Genomic DNA, 19,910 nt, shown 5'->3' on the forward strand with positions numbered 1-19,910 from the left:
TCCTGCATGTGCGAACAGTGAAGTTGATAAACATCATTAGGGGTGTGTGTGTGTGTGTGTGTGTGTGTGAGCGAGAGTGAGTCTTCACTCACTGATGAGCAGCTATGTTTTTGACTTTCATCTCCTCGCAGTGCCCCTTTTGATGCTGTGTGTGAATTGGTCATCGTTAATTGTCTCCAATATTTAGCCTTCGTCTGATTTGCAAATAAGCTTTAAACTCTTGCTCTCTCACCGCCGCGTGGAATATTAAACACCAAAAATGCTCTGATGCCAGTAGGCGGACCGCTGCTGAGCCACTCCACAATCAGACAGGGAATATAAATAGTTTAATTAGCCTGTTGGTTCAGTAGGAGCTAAAAGCTTATTAAGAGTGACGCCCAAATCCACGCCAAGCAGAAACAAGCATATTGGAGCTCTTAGGGAAATACATAAATCATAAATGGTAATATTTCATCTGAAGGTGGTGGGAAAGGTGGCGCACATAGTTGGGATTGCCAGTGACAGCATTGTTTTGTTTCCTTGCCTGGAGCGATCGTAATGATGCTGATCATCACAGCTTCAAGTGTTAATAGAAAGTGTTAATAGAAATACTAAAGACTTACAGTAGTTATACTTTGTCATCCTTTACACACAATTTAGACTCCTTCTGAACATCTCCTTACAGAAAGTTTTCTGTTTGTTATGAACCCTAGATTATGTGACACGTCCACCACACAAGTCTCATCGAAAGATCTGTTACTATAGAAATGATAATGTATTCGAATAAGAGCGCATTAATATAAAAGTGTGATTTGAACTATAGCCAGAACTACAGAAACACTGTGTGGCCAATCAGAGTTGAGAATTGGATCGCGCTGTTGTATAGCTGGTGTTACTTAAACAAATAAGGAAAAACCTGCTGTAATTGAAAAAAAACTTTGTGTCAAATAAATGTAAACGCTTCAAAATCGTGAAAAATTTAAGACTTTTGTAATATATTTTGTAAAACCACCTGCATATAAAGTGGCTTTGTCCACAGTGACCTTTTGTGTGTCGGCTCTGTCAGGAGGGGAAGAGGAAAAAAATACAGTGACCACCGCATTAATTATCCATTTTATCACATGTGTCTCCGTCTGGTCCATTTTTTTTTGCTTTTTCTCTTATATTCTTGAGGAGCGGTAATGAGCACTAGCTCGCCTCATCCGTCGCCTCCACGTAACGACCCAGTCGCTAGCAGAGGTTGAGTTTTATCGGAGTACCACTCTCGCCAATTAGCAGCTGGCGGCTCGATGGGCACAGTGTGAGGTCACAGGGCACGAGACGGCTCTTTCGATTCGCTCGGCTCGGCTCGCAGTAGGAGCGAGACATCCCTCCCACTCACGACACCCCCCCCCACACACACAGAGGTGCCAGTGTGACACGTGTGACAGGTGATGAAACGATACGGGGGTAGTGGGGGGGCAGGCTGTAAAGCACTCCCTGGCACCATCATTAAGTCCACACATCAGTCAGGCCGTGACCTCACTGCTTGTCTTCTCAGCTGCGTTTTAAAAAGCTCCTGGGTGGAGCCGTTGGCTTTGTTTGTCAGCGAAGGTGACGCTAATGATGCTCTCATTTTACCTGCATTTACTGACATCCACCCACAACCACAGGATATCAAGGGATTGAAATGCGCCGGCTATTACCCGTTTAAATCCTTTTTAAAGCCTAAATTTTCGGGAAGTTTTTTTTTTTGGTTTGGTGTTTACTTTTTGGTTACTTAAGGTTAACTTGGGTAATTCCTTTTTGTTGTACTACTTTTAGCCACTTATTTTTATTCAAGTATGTACTTTCCTGGTCCTTTTGTCATTTTTTAAAAATCAGTTCTCAGGAAATAGACAAAATTTTGAGGCTGTTTGGAAATAAAAAGCCCTGAAGCCCTTTTTAGCTTAGTCACCTCAAACTGTTTTTTTTCAAGGAGGTCAAATTGAGTGCATAAATCAAAGATAGAAAATAGTTAATGCAAAGTTTATATTAAGAAATAGGTGTAGACTAAACTAAGCCCAAATGAGACTAAACAATAATAAATAAATAGTTAAAGACAGCCATGAGGTGCATCAGGGCCAGAAGTCTGTATCGTTCTCTGTGTATAGAGTTTCATTGATCGCGTTGTTGACGGTGATTCACTGGCTCGGAGAAGTGTGCTGCTCAGCAGTACATCATGAAGCCAAGCTCTTGAGCGGCAGACAGACAGGAGTCAGAGAGGCTCGCGTGATCACACTGGCTTCGAGCAGATCCCTGCGTGGTGAGCTACGGTTGCGTGTGTGCATGTGGCCGTAAATTAGTCCCAGGCGGTGACACACTGCTCGCTGGGTAATTTGGACAATGGGGCATTTGACAGCCCACCCATCACAGAGACTGCGCCCCAGGGAGTCACATCCCTCTCCCTTGTTTTTTTTCCTCCCCCTTGGCTGATGGTGCCACGCTCTAAGTAGCAGCATCATTCTCCAATCAAGCAACAAAATGGCTTTTCATCCGGGGAAAGCGAGCAGCAGTAGAGGGAGATAAAGTAGAAAGCAACAGATTTTCATATGTTTCCTCCTCTGTTGTTCATAATCTTCCTCGGATGCCTTTTATAGCCGGATCGCTGCGCGTGTCTGCCACAAAGAGACGAGCGGGAAAAAACATCCTTTTTGCGAGGCTTCAAAGAAGAATGCCCAGCTTTGCAATTCCGTGCAACAATGCAGCTGTGATTGTACACGAGTTGCGCTGAGGTTTATTTTGATATCATGACAACTTTGAGCTACTTTCCACATCATAGTGTGCGTTTTGTTTCCATGACACCCCAAGAAAATTTTTCCACAGCGAGCAATGCGTAGTGCTCCCAGTGGTAATAAGGCAGGAATGTGTGGCCTTTTTACGCTTCCCTCTCAGAATGGAGATTTCAGATAGTGAAGGAATGTGATACGTGTGGCATCGTTTCTCTGTGAGGAGACAGTGTGTATTTTAGAGCATATGGTCCCAGCAGGTCACACACTGGGTCAGAAATGAGCACTCGAACTACGGCCGGGTGGCGTCCTTGGAGTGCCCTTTTCTCAGTTTAGACCTCGATTGCTAAGTCCACTTCCTGCCAGGCACCCCATCTCTCTCTGTCTTTCTCTCACTCTATCACTCTGGCTCAGTTGTAGGCCATGCGAGTCACAGCCTCTTTTAAAGACGAAGTGTCAGGCTTTTTTTAATCCCTTGATCCTAAGTGAAGATGGAGCTACAATCCAGAGTCTTCCCTCGCTCCATCTCTGGAGAAACGCCAACTCTATGATGGCTTTGCCCCTGTAAGGTCGCCAACTATCAGCAGAAACTCCATAAGCTCTCAGATTATGCACATTTTCAGGCAAAGGTCGAGCTCTTACTGTAGCATGCGTGGGGAAATTCGCTACCTCTCGACACAGGTTTCCGTTTGATTCGGTTCGAACCGGGTTTAGAGTCAAGGAGAATGGAAAATAGAGCGAATGTCATGGCCACCTTGTTTTTCGAGCAATCATTTTTGTGCTCTGTGGCACGTCTGACCCAGAGAAATGATACTGAGCAAAGCACGGCACACACTCATCTCTCCGGAGCGGGCTCTCCATATCTGAGGTCATATACCACGCACGGTAATCACATAGCTTAGCTGTTTGCGGACAACCACACGCACGCACGGGCACACACACACACACACTTCCACGCTCCTATATACATCATACTTTTAGGCACACAAGGTGACAGAGTGTCCATTTTTTCCATAATTAAAAGATTTCACAATCTTATCTTGGACCTGTGTTTTTCCCCCAAAATGCCACTGCTTCGACAAAAATCCATTTTTTTTGCAGATTAATGTTCTTCATACCTACAAACAGTATAAAAGCTGTGTGTACTGGAATTTGCAGCATTACACCTCCAGCATTACCACTTCGACTGCGAACCCAGTTCGATTTAATTCGATTTGTTTTATTTAACTCTGTAAGTGAATCCGAGGCCCCGTTAAGCCGGCCACTGTAATGGAATGTTTCGGCAAGGGATTGATCGGACCGTCTCTCGTTTAATGATGCTGCCTCCTGAGTCTTAAACTTTCTGCCTGATAAAGGGAGTGGTGGCTGAGTGTCTGTGTGTGTGGGCTGCTTTTGCCCTGGAGAAAATAGAAGCGGGTGGAGGCGGGGGTTAGCCAGATGCTAATGATGGTCGATAAACATCCGCATGAGTGGGTCCCCTCCCCGTTACTGCAAGGCGTCCCATAATAAATGTCTGCATTAGCGCTCGGTAGCCAGCAAAGAGGAGATTAAGATTTTAACTGGATTACTTCGCCCTTCAGGCAGCCCTCTGGCTTCGGGTTGGAGGCGAGCATATGTTTATTTATGAAACGGGTCAGGTCGCTGGGCCGAGGTCACGCGTACGCTTCAAAACGCATCATCTTTCATCTCGGCTCTATATGTTATGTCCCGTGAATTGTAAGTTCCTCCTTTATCTCTTCTCTCTCTCTCTCTCGCTCTCTCTCTTTTTCTCTCTCTCTCTCTCACTCACTCTGGGACAGGCAGGATTTATGTGCGCGTTCGTCCACGTTCACGCTCGACTCTCCTCGGATGGCAGGGGAAAACAGCAGCTCGCTTGATACAGTGCCTTCTTGGGGACAATAAATCTGGTGATAGAATGGAGCTTATCTTTTACAATGGTGTCAGGGAGGAGCATCCTCCAGCTGCTGTCACAGCTGTCTAAGGCATTGGGGAGCAAGAAAGAAATAGATATGCGACTATGGTTGTCAGGAATGCAGCGTACGTTTCTACGGTCAAGCATGCATTATAGTAGCTATCCATAGTAGCCACATGCATTAACAAACTCATAAAATGTTCATTTATTCTCAGCTTCTTTTGATTCATGGAAGGAGTCACCAGTTCCAGTGAAAGGAGTCAGTAAAAGCCTTCAGGAAAGACAGCTTAGCTGTGTGAATTCTAGGTTCCTAGCAGCATGCATGTGCTTTTACTTTTTTGCTTCAGGATTGAGGGAAAAGTTTGCAGACATTCCACAAAATTTTATGTTTCCACAAATGGATAAAAGGTAAACACTTCAGGTAGGGCTGTAATTTGAAAATGAGGTGGTAACAGTAACTTCATCGCACCACCATCTTGCTGATTATTTTTCTATCACGGCACAACCCACAAGTGTTTTGTTCCTCACTCATCTCTGACTACACAAGATCACCATCCGATATCACTAAAGCTCTCAAACACAGTTTTCGTTCATTCATTTAAATCGAACACTCGGGTCTCTAGCTTTGTCCGCAGTAACCTGTCAGAATGCACACCCAAGGGTGCTATCGAGAGTCGTCCCCAAAAACATGCGGGTTATCCACCTTATCTTGTGGCTCTTGAAGTGCTATCCCGCTTTCTCTGATGTGTTTCAGATGTAAAGGCACCACATCAAAACTGTGCATTAGACCATTTTCAGATATTTGATTCCAGCCATGGGCTATTTTTTCACTCTGAGAAAATCCATCGGAGATTTAGATTCAGACCTGCTCAGATAGGTGGACGCCGCTCGGGGGAAAGTCTCTCTGTGAGTGAAAAAGTAATTAAGAACAACGACAAAGAGGTTTGGTTTCGGAGACTCCTCAATGAACCTGAACTAAGAGGCCCTGACGACGACAATTTACTCCGTGACCTCATGTTAGAAGAGTACATAGTGTGTGTGTGTGTTTTAAAGATGAATATTTGGGCTTTGAAGATGTCTGAAGCTCATTGAACTACAAAGCCGCGCCAGCACCCCCCCCCCCCCTCCCCGAGTGTGTCGTTTCATCTGAGAGGTGTAGCATGGGGTTTTGTAAATTCCACACTGCCTTGATCTGCATGGTGGTGCTATCAGTGTGATCATACACCTTATTCTGGGTGGTTATCACCAATTCCCTCATGACCATATCTCCAAAAATGATCACAGCATCCTCCTTTTTTTTCCTTCTGAGGAACAAAAAAAGCCCTGTCTGTGTCACCAGTTCAGTAGTAGCTTTGTACTAGCTTCACCAACACGAAGAAAACAAACATCGGTCATGGTTAAACAACTGTGTGTGCACTTTGAAAGCGACACTAATCGCCTCAGATGCCGTGTGGTGTAGAGCTGCATCTGGAGGAGAAGGAGTTTAGAAGAATGTAAAAGAAGTATCTCCAGCATCAGAAGTATGAATCATTCTTGCAGTAGCAATTCTGTTTCCATGCAACCCTCTGATGCTGTCCTTGAACACAGTTCTATAGCATTTCTCATTCATATTAACCAAAAAAAAAAGTTCAGCTCCCTAATTATAGACCTGAGGTACACCTTTGTTTATGTTTACTCAATGTTTTGAATTGGGGGGCTGCTTTCAGCGAGTTGAAACAATACCTTCTGGTTTTCTGTGAAAAACGGTGTGTGAAGTAATGGACCGTGGTAGTATGCAACGTGGAACCTAGGGCAAAATTAGTCTGAAAATTTATCTGTTTTTATCCTTTATTCTCCACCCTGATATTTACAATCTACTTTACCCTTTAAATCCCTTCCCTAAGTACTAACTCCTAATGAGTTTATCATACTCTAGTTTACTACATATACAGTATACATCAACATCATCATCGATTTACATATAGTTTCCATATTATCTATCTCCAGACACCAATTCATTCTTAATATATTGAACAACTGAAAATCACTAAATGGCTGCCATACACACAAACAGCCTTTTACAAAAGACATAAATCATTCACAACATTCAACAACAGGCAGTTTCTTTAACAGAAGCCATGTATGTAATGTTTTTCTAGCAGAGCAGGTCTGCAGTTATGGTGCATATGTTCTCATTCGTATAAATACTCCTAAAATAAAATAAAATATTAAAAAAAAAAGTTCAAACAAAAATATATTCCCCCTAACAACATATATGAAGATGGAAGTCAAGACTTTTTTCATCTGTTGTGAAGGTGGTGAAAAAAAAATCTGTTCAAAGTGTCAAAGCAACTCTGCAGTTGGCTTTTATTTATTTATTTATTTTTTTTATAAGATGAATGTATTAATATAATCTGCTTATGCAGAAGTGTGTAAACAGCGAGCACCCACATACGAGGCCGGATCATTATTAATGACTATATTTAGCTGCAGAAAGCACCACTTCTTAGACGAGATGATATAAAATATGGAGAATATTCGTGCACACGGTGATAATTTCTCATAAAACTTATGAAATTAGATTTTAATGCCGACATGTTAGCAAGCTGCTACGTTTACTGATTAAAGGAAATTGCAGAATTGGATATTGCAGGGTTGGAAAAGTAAGCTCGGTTGGTTCAACAAGAGCAACTTGACAAACAACACTGCCAAAAAAAATACCTGAAAATATTAATTGCTTTACGCGCATTGTTCTGTTTTTCAAAGAGGAGTGTGCAGGTGTGATCAAGATTGCTCAAAATTAACAAATGCAATGCTAGAAGGCAAAAACCTAGAATTGTATCATGGCTCTGTGGCCACATCACCCTCCCAGCGCTCGGATTCTTTTGAGCCTTTTTTTATTTGTTTGGAAAGAAAGAAAGCTCGCAAGCCCAGTGTTAAGAGGGTGAGGTGTGGTTGAGTTCCAGTCTGACTGTTCCAAGATGGCTTTCATGATAACAGGGCCCACTCTCGAATTACATCCCAGAGCGCACCATCAAAGAGTGGCAACCTAGCATGAAGAAACACTCACACACATGATGGCATACAGATGGTGTGCATAGGGTCTACATGCTTCTTTCTGCCATGCATCCCTACTCGATGGAGGTTGTACGATTCGTATCTGGTAGTACCCTTCCTTATAGCTAGCTACATGGGTGTGACAGAACTCCCTGACAGTACAATGGCAATATAGCAATAGAACCTCTCTTTATTTCTGACTGTCGCTACATCACTCCCTCTTTCTCTGGAAAGAACTGAATGAAAACAAAAATCAGACTTACCAACCCCCAAATAACGAACAATCCATAGTCCTAAACTCAATCCCTAGTACCAAAAACTAAATTTTACTTTAATTTTTAAGGTGCTTTCGAATTTCTAGAACTTGTAAAATGGTTCCATGTGGCCAGGTAAGCAAAGAAACAACCTTTTTTAAATCACATTCTAATTAAAATGATTTAGCTGACATTTTGACCCAAACCCCCCCCCCATACAAAAAAAGAGAAAAATAGACTTGCAAATGTTTAGAGTTTTTATTTGTATGTTTATTTAGTCTGTTTCTTATTTGGGACAGCCTTTTCCTTGCCACACTTGGCTAATAAATGTTCAAGAAGATACTACATAAACATGCTTACAAAAATTTCAAAGATTAGCTAGCTTACTTAGGTAACAAAGTTTCACCAGACAATTGACAATAGACACTTTAAATAAAGCTTTTTCCAAGATAGCTTTCATGATAACATTAATTTCTCAAATTACATCCAAGCACAGACCATCTAAGAGTAGCAACCTAGTAAGAGCTAGCCTAATTTAGCAAAGTAGCTAACTTATATTCTTAGGTAATGAATATTCACCTAAATCTAGAATATACACATATACGTTTCAGTCAGATCATGTTGAAAAGATTTAGCTAGCTAGCATTAACTAGTTTTAACTAGCAATACTCAAGTTATCTCAGATAATGGCTAGCAAACTTAGCAAATAGATAAAAGTATTTCATTTTACACTTACCTACTTTTTCCCCCCCGAGTCAAAATTGCTACCTGAAACGAGAAAGTGTTGTTTTTGACCACAAATAAACATTGTTAACTGATATTAAACATACACTTATATAATGTTTGCTCAGTCTATCACACATTGATTGGGAGCTGGGCTTCCAAGGATGTCTGTTATTAATGGAAGTTTCTAGAAACCTGAACAACTGTCAGTCATTTTAGAAAAATATGCCAGTTGGTTCATTTATAAGATTTTAAGATTCGGTAATAACTCAGACCAGTGTTCTTAAAGCGAAAAGGTTGGTGGGTCAGAAAATGTTATGATTCTCCAGCTTTTTTCTCACAGAGCATGTTTATATCTAAATCATATTTCGGCTGCTGTGGTAGCTGGTGATTGCGAGTGCTCACAGAATCCTTTCATGCTGCTGTCTGATCTCTGATATAGTTAAATGATAGGAAAGACATGGTAGAGTGAGGGATAGAGAGAGAGAAATGAGTGTGCTGGGCTTTTGAAGGCAGTTCTAGGTCAAGGTCTGGGATGTGGCTGTACAATTTTGAAGTCTTTATCTGAGTAATGCAGAGGAAAGGACATTCTATAAGGTCGCAGTGCACAAACGCTACACTATGAAAGCTACACATTAAAAGATATTGATAGATAGAAAATTGCTTCATTTAGATACATGTTAGAATTATTTGTTCTTTCAAATCTATAACAAACATTTACAATTGGTTTGGTAAATCACTTCACTCAGTTAAAGTATCAAGCTAAGGGGGCAAGGTAAAAGGAAAATTGCTGAAATGGCTTTCAGCAGTGTGGGTTAAAAAAGAAAAAAAATGGAGATTAATTTTGTCTTCATTTTCATGAAGTCACATCAGTGGTAATCACATCAGTGATATGTGTATATATATATATGTATATATATATATATATATATATACATATATACCACTGCCCATTCCTCTTGAATGTCATCAAGAGGAAGATGGATGGTCACAAACCATCAAGAAAAGCTGAGCTGTTGGTTGCTTTTTTGCAAAAAGAGTGGTATAAAGTTTCCCAACAGCAATGTGAGAAACTGGTGGAGAGCATGGAGCCAAAACGCATGCAAATCGGGGTTATTCCACCAAATACTGATTTCTTAATGTTATTTATCCAAACATTAACACAATTTGTTTACAAATTATCTGCATTTTGTTTTATTTGAGTTATTAAAGCTCTGCAAATACTGCATGATCTTGGGTTATTTTGATGTGTTGTCATTTCCTTTAAATATACACTCTAAATAACAATAGTTATATTTTGAATTTAGGAGAAATATTGTCAGCGGTTCACAAAAAAATGAAAAAAAAAAACATATGAAACTGATTATTTTGCAGTGGTCTCTTATTTTTTTCCAGAGCTGTATATGGTATACATGCTTATACTGTATGTGTGTGGGGAAACACGTTCACATCACCATAGAAAATGCTGGACAGCCTAAGCAAATCACATGACACGGATGTTTAAGTGACTCCAGCATCTGCGTCTCATCCTTTTTCTTATCTTTTCTTCAGCGTCCTACTCGCACTACACTGGAAACAAAGAGAACAAAATAAAATAATATAGAAGTTATTAAACTATGCTGATAGTTGAAATAAGCCTCTTGAGGAGGTTTTCCTCCTAGATGCATTAACCTTAACACCGTTTGCATTTCAAATCAAATTAATGTAATACACACTTTCTTGTATTTATGGTACATGAGCTGGTTCAGGTGCGCGATACAATCGCTGCCAGTATGAAAGTGCAAGGAGTGTGTGCTGCTTCTGCTCCAGTGCGAGACAGGCGTGAAGTGACGAAAATGTGTGTGTGTGTGTTGTGTTTATTTCTTTAGATCTATACATATTTCTCAGTATTTTGTCTGGCTGAATGTTTATCAGTTTAATAACGATCGGCTGATGAGGCCAGATGTTTTGCAGGGTCATGGTTCTGGTCCGGGGCTAATAGCTGCATTGGAGCGTGAATTTGATAAAACGTACTTTTGACTTTTCCAGATTCCGGCACCACTTCCCTTTCTCAGGCATGCGGAAAGCCGATTTTCTCAAACTCCATTTTGTGCATTTCAGTAAACGCCAAGCCCAGCAGGATGTTCATGCTTATCTGTAATATATTCTCTGACCCATGTCATCTGTTTTGGTATCATAGAGAATGTAATGTGTATTTTTTGACTAGCATACTTATTTCTAACATTCATCCAATTTATAATCAGTGAAAAAAAAAAAAACAATACATCAGGAAAAAAAAAAAACACTTCTAAAAGCAAGACAGGTGTGTGCACAGATGTTAGCATAAATAAGAAATGAAGGGAATGTGACAGGAAGCAAAATCATGTTTTCTGTTTCATATAAAAAAAAACATATTTTCTCTACATCTCTCAGCCTGAGCATGACCAATGTCATATTTTTTAAATCTTCATTAGTGAAATTGAGTGCATCACATTTGATGTATGGGGAAATCATTGTAGCAACTGTTCCATTTGAAATGGGCAATTGTACAAGATAATGCTATATAATGATTAAAATGAAGGTTGTTTAAAGGAGTCTCTCTCTCTCTCTCTCTCTCTCATAAATACCTCTAACCACCTCATATATTTATATCCATTAAAAGAATACCCCAGCACTTTTTTTAACCTTACTCTATTTACTGCATCTGTGACATATTACCGCAAATAAGAATTTCCAGAAGTTTCCTTGATCTTATAAATAAAACTCTTAGAAATTTGCTTATGGTAAACTTAATAATAGAAGTCAAGTGGGGCAGATGTTGAATTCTGTCAATAAGCTTTAAAATTGTTAACAATCTTATGTAAATATGAAGTTATTGTCAAAAAACACTAAAATGATTTAGGTCAGTTGTTTATCTAACAACTGCAACAGAAGTGTAAAAAGTATTCTTCTGTATAGAAAATAAAAATGAAAATCTATTCAGCATCTGTTTTTTAGATTTTTATTCTATACCTTATGGTAAGGTTTTAAAAATTCTATTCAGGATTTTTTCTTTAATAGAAAAAATATGTTTTTGCAAAGAACATATACTTTGTACATACATAGTTTTTATGTCTGGTTCTTGTTTTCATTCTCTTCACTGGTGTACACGCGCCCTAGGGCTACTATAAAGCCTCAGCCTAGGGGTCAGCTAGAGTTTACCGCTCCTCTTCAGTTAGCAGATGACTCGAGGCTGATGACAGTGCAGGTGTGATCCCAGAGCAAGCTGTAATAAAAAGCAGACTCTGTGCCAGGAGCAACCTCGACTTTTTCTGCACTCCTTCCACCATTTCGCTTGCATCTTCTGCACTTTGCACTCTTCTTCCTCCCTCTTTTCTTCCACAGCAGTACACGCCTCCTCATGGCGAATAGATAGTGACATGCAGGCAGGGCTGTGACATCAGAGGCCATTTTGACGCGAGATTGTCTTCCTGCCCCGACATGATTTGTTAAGACACAGAGAACTCGAGGATAGAAGAGCAGGTCGCAGACCAAGTCGAGGGGAAGCATCGCCGATGTGGTGATTTAACCTTTTTGCCACAGGAAGTGATGTGCCTCCTCTCCAGACTCATTCCTGTTGGGGGTAAATAATTGATGTCTAGCAGTTGGGTGTTAGGAATAGAAAACGGAGCAGAGGTGACAAATGGGCTCTGTAAATGGGTTTCCTCCGCTGTCTGTAGAGTCAAAGGCCGGATATTGAGCTGGACTGACAAACTTAGAGAGCCATCCTTGTGCATATTTGTGTGTGTGTGTGTGTGTGTGTGTGATGTATTCAAGTGGTACTAAGCCTTTGGCTACTGTTCCATGTTCAAGAGGGAATTTTGAGAGGTTCTTTGGATGGCCAGTGCCAGAGATTCATTTTGTAAATGGGCTGATAAATATAGGTGTGCGTTTGATGAGGCCAGACAGCAGCCTGACAGAGAGAGGCATGCTGATGAAAGAGAGCTATAATTACAGGGGGCTTAACCATCTGCAGCCCAAATATCTGTGGAATTAAGTACACCAGACCGGCTGTGAAAAGAAAACAGGGCTTCAACCGCAAGCAGTCTGGTTTGGGGGAAATATAAAAAGGTGCACATTTCATTTCTTAACAGCCAGCGCTGTCGCTGCTACTGGTTTCAAAGTGCTAACGGTAGCTGCGGTTCAGGGTGAAAAGAGCAGGAGCTCAGAGCCAATGTGGAAGCTGTCCCAAAACATCTCCTTGCCAAACCTGCTTGTATAAACAGTCGCCCTTGATGATAAATGAGCTGCGATGTTGCTCTGTAATGTATGTATCAAGTTTATAAAGCTGATCCTTATCTCTCTCTCTCTCTCTCTCTCTCCCTCCTTCTAATAGATGATGACTACTTGGGATTGGGCGAGCTTCCCGAGACCTTCCCTTCGGACCCGCCAGAGCCCCTCCCCCACTTCCTGATGGAGCCTGAAGAGGCATACATTGTCAAAAACAAACCAGTCAATCTATACTGCAAAGCCACCCCTGCCACACAGATCTACTTCAAGTGCAACAGCGAGTGGGTGCCCCAGAAAGAGCATACGGTGGAGGAGCGTGTGGACGAGACCTCTGGTCAGTACCATCTTCGTCCATTTGTGAAAAGTATAGGGAGTAGCAAAAGGAAAAATCCTAAAGACCTAATCAACATATTCCCATGAGTGCTATACACTGTTGGAAAATTGGCAGAATGAACAATTAAGTTTTTTACAATCCACCCCACCAATAATGAGAGTGGAATTTCTCTGCAGCCTTCTTTAAACTAAAGTGCCCATAAAGCTAGAGTAGGGCTGCTACTGTGCTGTTAACATGATGTTTATGTTTCTGGTCTAGTTCTCAAGACATCATTAAAGCTCAGACAGTGCTGACACTGAACTCTTCTTGTCTGACACAAAACAAAGCTACTAGTAACAGACACACTTGGGACTGAGAGAGACGACCCAAAAGACTGCATTATTGTGCAAACTAAAGAGAAAGAAGAGTCTTCTTGATGGAGAATAAAGTTTTAAGAATAGAAGCGCATAAGAGTGTGTTGTGGAAGTGAGGGTCTGTTTTGGAGCAATCCTAAAAATAACTCGGTTGTCAAAGACATATTTTGTATTTATTTATTTCTTTTTTTTGCCTCTTTAGTTGTGTACTGGAGCTACAAAGCTACTGAAGCTACCAAATAAGAGAGGTTCACTTCAAAAGACACTATTTTCTAGCAATATAATTCCACTTCAAGGTTACTGCGAGGAAAGTGGCTATATTTTTTGTCAGGTATTTTTTTGTTCATAAAACCACATAGGCTGTTTAATGCATATGTGTAGCTGTGAAGATTCAAGAAAACAACATTAGAAAACTGTAATTCTTCCTACAAACAAACAAAAATGTAGACTGCAGACCTTGTCTGTAGTCATCTGTACTTTTGTATAATTTGTACTTTTCGTAAAAGAAGTGTGATTCATGAATCTGTAGTCTTGTGCTAGAAGAAAATGACCGTCAGCAGTGGTGTTGGGTGTACCACATTTTTAACAGCAAAGTATTCTGATTCAGATGCCAAAAACAAACCTTTACCATATTCTTTAAAAAACAGAGAACTTAGTCCATATAGCTAGCACATTTCTACCAGCCGTCCTTGAATCCTTGCTACAGTTTAACTGGAATATGGAGACGTGTCATTTGTGTTAATAGAATCTCGTGTTCTTTGATTTGATTGGCTGACTCACTCTGATAAGAAACATCACACAGCACTTTCTTGTAAAGGTTCCACTTCTGTGTAGTCCAAGTGGCGGTAGATTTTCGATTATTGTGGAAAGTGTTATCTAAATGGCACGATAAAGCCCATTATTTGTCAAGGGAATTCTCTCTCTCTCTCTCTCTCTCTCTCTCTCTTTCTCTCTCTCTTTTCATCCCCATGTGATGTCTATTTCCTGTCTGTGTATTCACAGGAATATTGACTAGTAAGTCAGGTTCTTTCTGGCTTGTGCCTCTTTTCACATCCTTCATCTCTCTCTCTCTCTCTCTCTCAGACAATGACAGATCTGAGCCCTCTTTCGCATATCTCGCTGACGACTGCGAACGACCGTCATTACGCCGATTAACAGTTCATTAAAACTGAACTGCCGTCCCGTTGCAACATGTTTAGCCCTGATGAGAGTGGCATGTTTTTATGGCTCTGTTCACTCGAGTTGAAAGCGGCGCGGCGCAGCACTCTTCAGAGCTGAATGCAAACACATGCCGCTATTCTGCTTACTGTCTGTGGGCTGTTAATAACCAGCAGCTCAATAGTGTCTTCAGAACACAGATAGGAAAAGAAAGTGTTTGGGAGAGTGGCGTGATTGCTACCTGTGGGCTACTGGGACAACTCAATTTCCCTCTTTGGCAGCTGAATGCAGCAAATCAAATAGGCCCTGTTGTCTGTAATGGCTCTGAAGCCCTTGGGGGGGATTTTTTTTTTTTTTTTTTTTTTAAATATATATGCTGGCCTTTGTCGCTGTGCAACACTGGCTTAAATAATACACACATGTTTAGATAACTCAGGGTAGAACACGCACATACACTTTGTATGCTTGTTTGAATTTTCAGCAGTACTTTCAGCAGCACGTTTAGCAGTATAACACAGGATAAAAAACTAATTGCATTTCTCTTGGACTAAAGAGTAAAGCATATGGCAAATTGCTTTTTTTTTTTCATTTTTTCCTTTTGGGCGACAGAATATGACAGTAAATTTCCAGCCAGCACTGGCAAGATGTGCACAATTATACGTCTCTATAATCAACTGTTTATTTTTGCCAATTGTTGTATTTTAGCACTGTAAATGTATATTCACAGTTTTTTTCCTGAAGTCTTGGACACACTGTACAACATATTCTGAAAAGTCTGGGCTTCCCACACATTCATGGAAACACCAAGTGTCCAGGGATTACACCTTCCCCAACTTCTAACTTGTTGCTGATTCTAGCTAAGCACACTGAACAAACAATCAACTAAATTCTCTTTCTGTTTTTGTTGTGGTAGCTCTCTGAATTGATGATGTACAGACCCTGCTGTTCTTTCTATAATCAGATTAACTTGTTCTGCATCTCGTGGCCCAAATGCTTGCTTCTAAACTATTTTCCGTATTTATTCCCTTTTTTAATACCTATGGATATGATCTCCCAAACACTCTCTACACCACATTCAGGGTCAAAAGAAAGACTATTTTTCATACGCTTGAGTAAAATCACACTGGAAATCTGACAGGAAACTGCACACTAGTCAATTTTCTGTGCCTAAACGATACAGATTAGAGCTGAGCAGCACATACTGAAGTGAAAACTAGCCTTTTGTACCAAAATGTGATATAAAGATGTCATCCAGACATCTAACAACATTAAATGTAAGTATAAGTGACTAATACGGATGATGTCATGTTTTAAACCAATTTAAAAAGTCTGATTGTTGGAAGTAAGAGAAACCTTTCAGGGCATTCTGTTGTAGGAAAATAAGCAAGGACAAGGCTGTGTGATGCAGCCGGATGTGTTAACGCAGGCAACCTTGTGTAACTTCCCTTAAAAGTTGCCCCAATTAAGCTTAAGAGGAACCCTGAGTCATTTATAAAATCTTCACACTCTCACAGTGTGATAAGAAGATTTATCCAAGGTCGCAAAGACCACCGGAAGGCACAACATCAGTGTAAGCTTAGCTGGGAGCATATGATGAAGGAAAAAAAGTGTTGGAGCAACATCTTCCCAATTAGCGAATGACTTATAGCGGGTTTTGAGTTGCTAAGACGAGGACCGCACACAAATCTGGTTACAGCCTCGCCTTGTTGTGAAAGGTGGATGGTATGATGAGGCGCACAAGCGAGCCTTGCTACTCTCACTCTTTTACCTTTTCTCCGAATCACTCTTCTAACTGGCTCTTCCCGTCTCCCCTTCCCTCCCTCTGTTTAATGTTCTCTCTCGTCTTTCGACTTTCGTCTCTCTTCCTCTTCCTTGCACTCCGTTTATCTCCTTTTATTTGGGCTCTGGGTGCCTCTGCCCACTCCACTCCTCTCTAATTTCCCCTGATTGACAGAAAAGAACCGCAGATAGAGGGCTGGTCAATAGCCATCCAAGCCGGCAGAAACATGATCCAATGCCCACACTCATCCTCTACCCCTATCACCCCCCTCTTGCTCACTTTCGCTGTATTGGGTAGGGGAGTAGATTAACAGGCATTTAGGCCAGCAGCGGGCCGAGCTGCAGCGTTATCTACGCCAGGCACCAGGCTCCATGCCTCAGTCTTTCCTCTTTCCTCCTCCTCTTCTGGAAAATAAAGAACGAAAGCCTTTGCTTGTATGCAGGATCATTATCTCCCTGCAAATGGATTTTTTGGAAGTGGCTTCAAGGAGAAACACCTACTCAAATGTTCCAGCATCGATTCGCTCTCTTTAACCACTGCCTCAGAATCAACAAAGGGAGAAGGAGGAGGTTTAAACTCTCACCTGATTAAGGTCACGTTTGAAGGAATAATCGGATGGATGCTGTTCACTTTTGATACAGATTGTTGTAATACTGTTAGTCCGGAGTTCTATGAGAAATTACAGCTAGTTTTTTTTTTTTTTTTTGATGGAGCACTCAGAATAAGCCAGCAAGAGTCGGTAATTCCGTTACTCTGTACACATTTGGGTCCGGGCAATAAATAGCCACTGGATACTTCAATCGGTGCTTTTAGCTTTGGAGGAGCCAGTCTGACTCGAATGTTTTGTGCACTTATCCCAAATGAGCAATGCCGAATGCTCTCTCTCTCTGTCTCTCTCGTTCCCCAACACTTAGGCACTGCCTGTGCTAATCTCCAGCCGGCCCATTGATCGTTACAAATGAACCTAAGTTAATTATGTCGAGTTGCAGCGATGTAATGCACACCACGGACACACCATCATCCCCTCCACCAATTGGGAGGTGAAATGGAGGCGAGTTATTTTGGAAAGCACAAAACAACCTAGTGCCCTCTCTCTGCCTTCCTCCCTCCCTCCATCCCTCCCTCCATCCCTTTCTCTCTCCCTGCTTTCTCATCTGACTCGTACAGATCAATAACATCCTAAAGCTAATAATGACAACCATGCTAATAAGGGATCCGTTTTCCTTTGCCAGCCACACAGGCAAGATGTGAGAAATTACGTAAAGGAAGATTCAATAGGGAGCATTTCTAAAAAATTCATAAGCATGCCATATTAGATGACAGCTATTCCACAGTGACTCTCATGGTTTTATTTAGTGTAATGCTGTAATTCTAAACACAGAGCAGAAGTATGATGTAATAGGTAGAAAGAATACAGTCTGTTTCTATGTACTCAATTGTTTATCACTCATTTTCTGCCTCAAAGAAGGTTAAATCACTGTGCTGGGGGAATCCACCAGCCTCAGTAATGAATGGTCAGGACCGGCACATAAACAAGGTCAATTATGCCACGTGTCAGTGAACATAGCGAAGATAGCTGCTCTTAAGAGAGTGTTGTAAAAAAGTGACCCCAACACAACCAGCACTCTCTCTCTCTCTCTCTCTCTCTCTCTCTCGTTTACCCTCTTTCAGCTGCGGTTTCCGTCCTTTTCTGTCCCAAGATAAAACTGTGCTGCTCCAGTTAGCGCCATCTCTCTCTTTTAATTCCCTTCAACCGTTCTCACCAGGATCAGATCCTTCTCCTGAACCAGATAGACTGATATGAATGAAGTTGTGTGTGTGTGTGTGTGTGTGTGTGAGCTTTGATGTCCTGTTTTATCAGATCAGAGCACAGCTACATCATCAACTCTAAAAAAAAAAAAAAAAAAAAAAATGGATGCTAGCCAGGGTTTGAATTATAGCAAAACTCCCAAGGGGCCATTTGGGATTGAGAAATTGTTGACGTGACACTATGCGTCTAATGAGCATGCATTAAAATTCATCGCTTTCATTTTTTTTAAATCGCTGAACCATTGTACTAAAAATAATAATGAAAGTGGAGACATGGTTTCTAGTGTATAGGCTACTCAGATACATCACATATGAACCATATGGTACAGGCATACAGGCAGATTTTTTTTCCCCAGAAACACAAAATAAGCATTTTTTTCTATTATGTATATATGCTATATAAAATTAAAAATACTATATTATATTTATACAGTACAAAAACAAACGCCATTCACAAGTCCTTCACTCAATTACATTAAAGTTTCCTGAAATCATTTCCACTTTTTAATAAACAACATAATCAACATAACGAACATCGACTCCTGCTTTTTGTTTGTTACCATCTCAATAAAGGATCAGTTAATGCATTTGCTAACTTACTTTGTAACTTCATTATTGTTGCTTGTTGCATGTTAAAGCTTTTGAAGTTCATGTTCTGGTCCTGTGAATAAATATCAGTAAATAATGAGTGTAGTAATTAGATAATTAAGGAATAAAAGAATGTTATGTGAAAATGCTAACACATTGTGGTTTAATGTGGAGAGGGTAGTGAGTGTTTTTGTGTGTGTGTGAGTGTGTGTGTGTGTGTTATCTGTGATAAATAGTTGTACACCAGATTGTCTCTCTCTGAGAGAGAGAGAGAGAGAGAGAGAGAGAGACAGCCATTGCTTTGAGCAAGTTACATGCTCATTGTATGAACCAGGTCACATGACCACGAGCACCTGAAACATGCCGTTTGGTGCGTGTGATTGTGCCTTGGGTCCCCTGTGACAGTCTCCAGGTTCTCTTTAACCTTGTGTAGGATTAGTGCTACAGAAAAAGGACGGACGGATGGATGGATGGAAGGACACAGTTTTATTCCATACATAATGCATCCCTTTTGTCCAGTGTGGGTTAAATATTTTCATTTCTACAGTCTCGTGTTTGGTTTATATTTAGCTCAGATGCTTTATTCGCCTTAGGCTTGATAGAAGTTAATAACACTATCTATGGATAGCAAGTTAGTTAACGTTGCACATGTTTATGAGGTAGAAGAATATGAGTGCTGCAGTCTAATGATCAGATCTGTCAAGAAGCAGTCATGTTAACTGTAATAGCATAGAACACAGCGCTCATAGGGAATAGCGAGAAGAGAACGATCTGGAGCCCAGAGTTATTTCTCCTTTTTATTTCACAGGTCTGCGTCTTAGTTTATCAAGTGAAGTGTCTGTTTCTTATACATGCACCACCCACTGAGCTTTTACAGCTGTGAGCGTACACTACGCCAGCCGCCCACTGCAGTGTCATCGCACATTTCAAAATTTTTGACAAATGATCAGACAAAACTTCTTTTACCGCAGGTTCTAAATTAATAAGTA

The 19,910-nt window shown here is 40.8% G+C and overlaps 1 protein-coding gene across 2 annotated transcripts in view; it reads left to right on the forward strand.

The window, feature by feature from the left end:
• unc5cb (unc-5 netrin receptor Cb) overlaps positions 1-19,910 on the forward strand; it is a 139,067-nt gene that overhangs the window by 51,872 nt on the left and 67,285 nt on the right. For both annotated transcript variants that reach the window (XM_058412370.1, XM_058412371.1), the window contains exon 2: positions 13,006-13,233. In XM_058412370.1, coding sequence (XP_058268353.1) covers positions 13,006-13,233 — 228 coding nt within the window. The remainder of the gene's footprint in view (positions 1-13,005; positions 13,234-19,910) is intronic.

This window comes from Hemibagrus wyckioides, linkage group LG16 (genome assembly GCF_019097595.1).
Source record: "Hemibagrus wyckioides isolate EC202008001 linkage group LG16, SWU_Hwy_1.0, whole genome shotgun sequence".
Lineage (NCBI taxonomy): Eukaryota > Metazoa > Chordata > Actinopteri > Siluriformes > Bagridae > Hemibagrus > Hemibagrus wyckioides.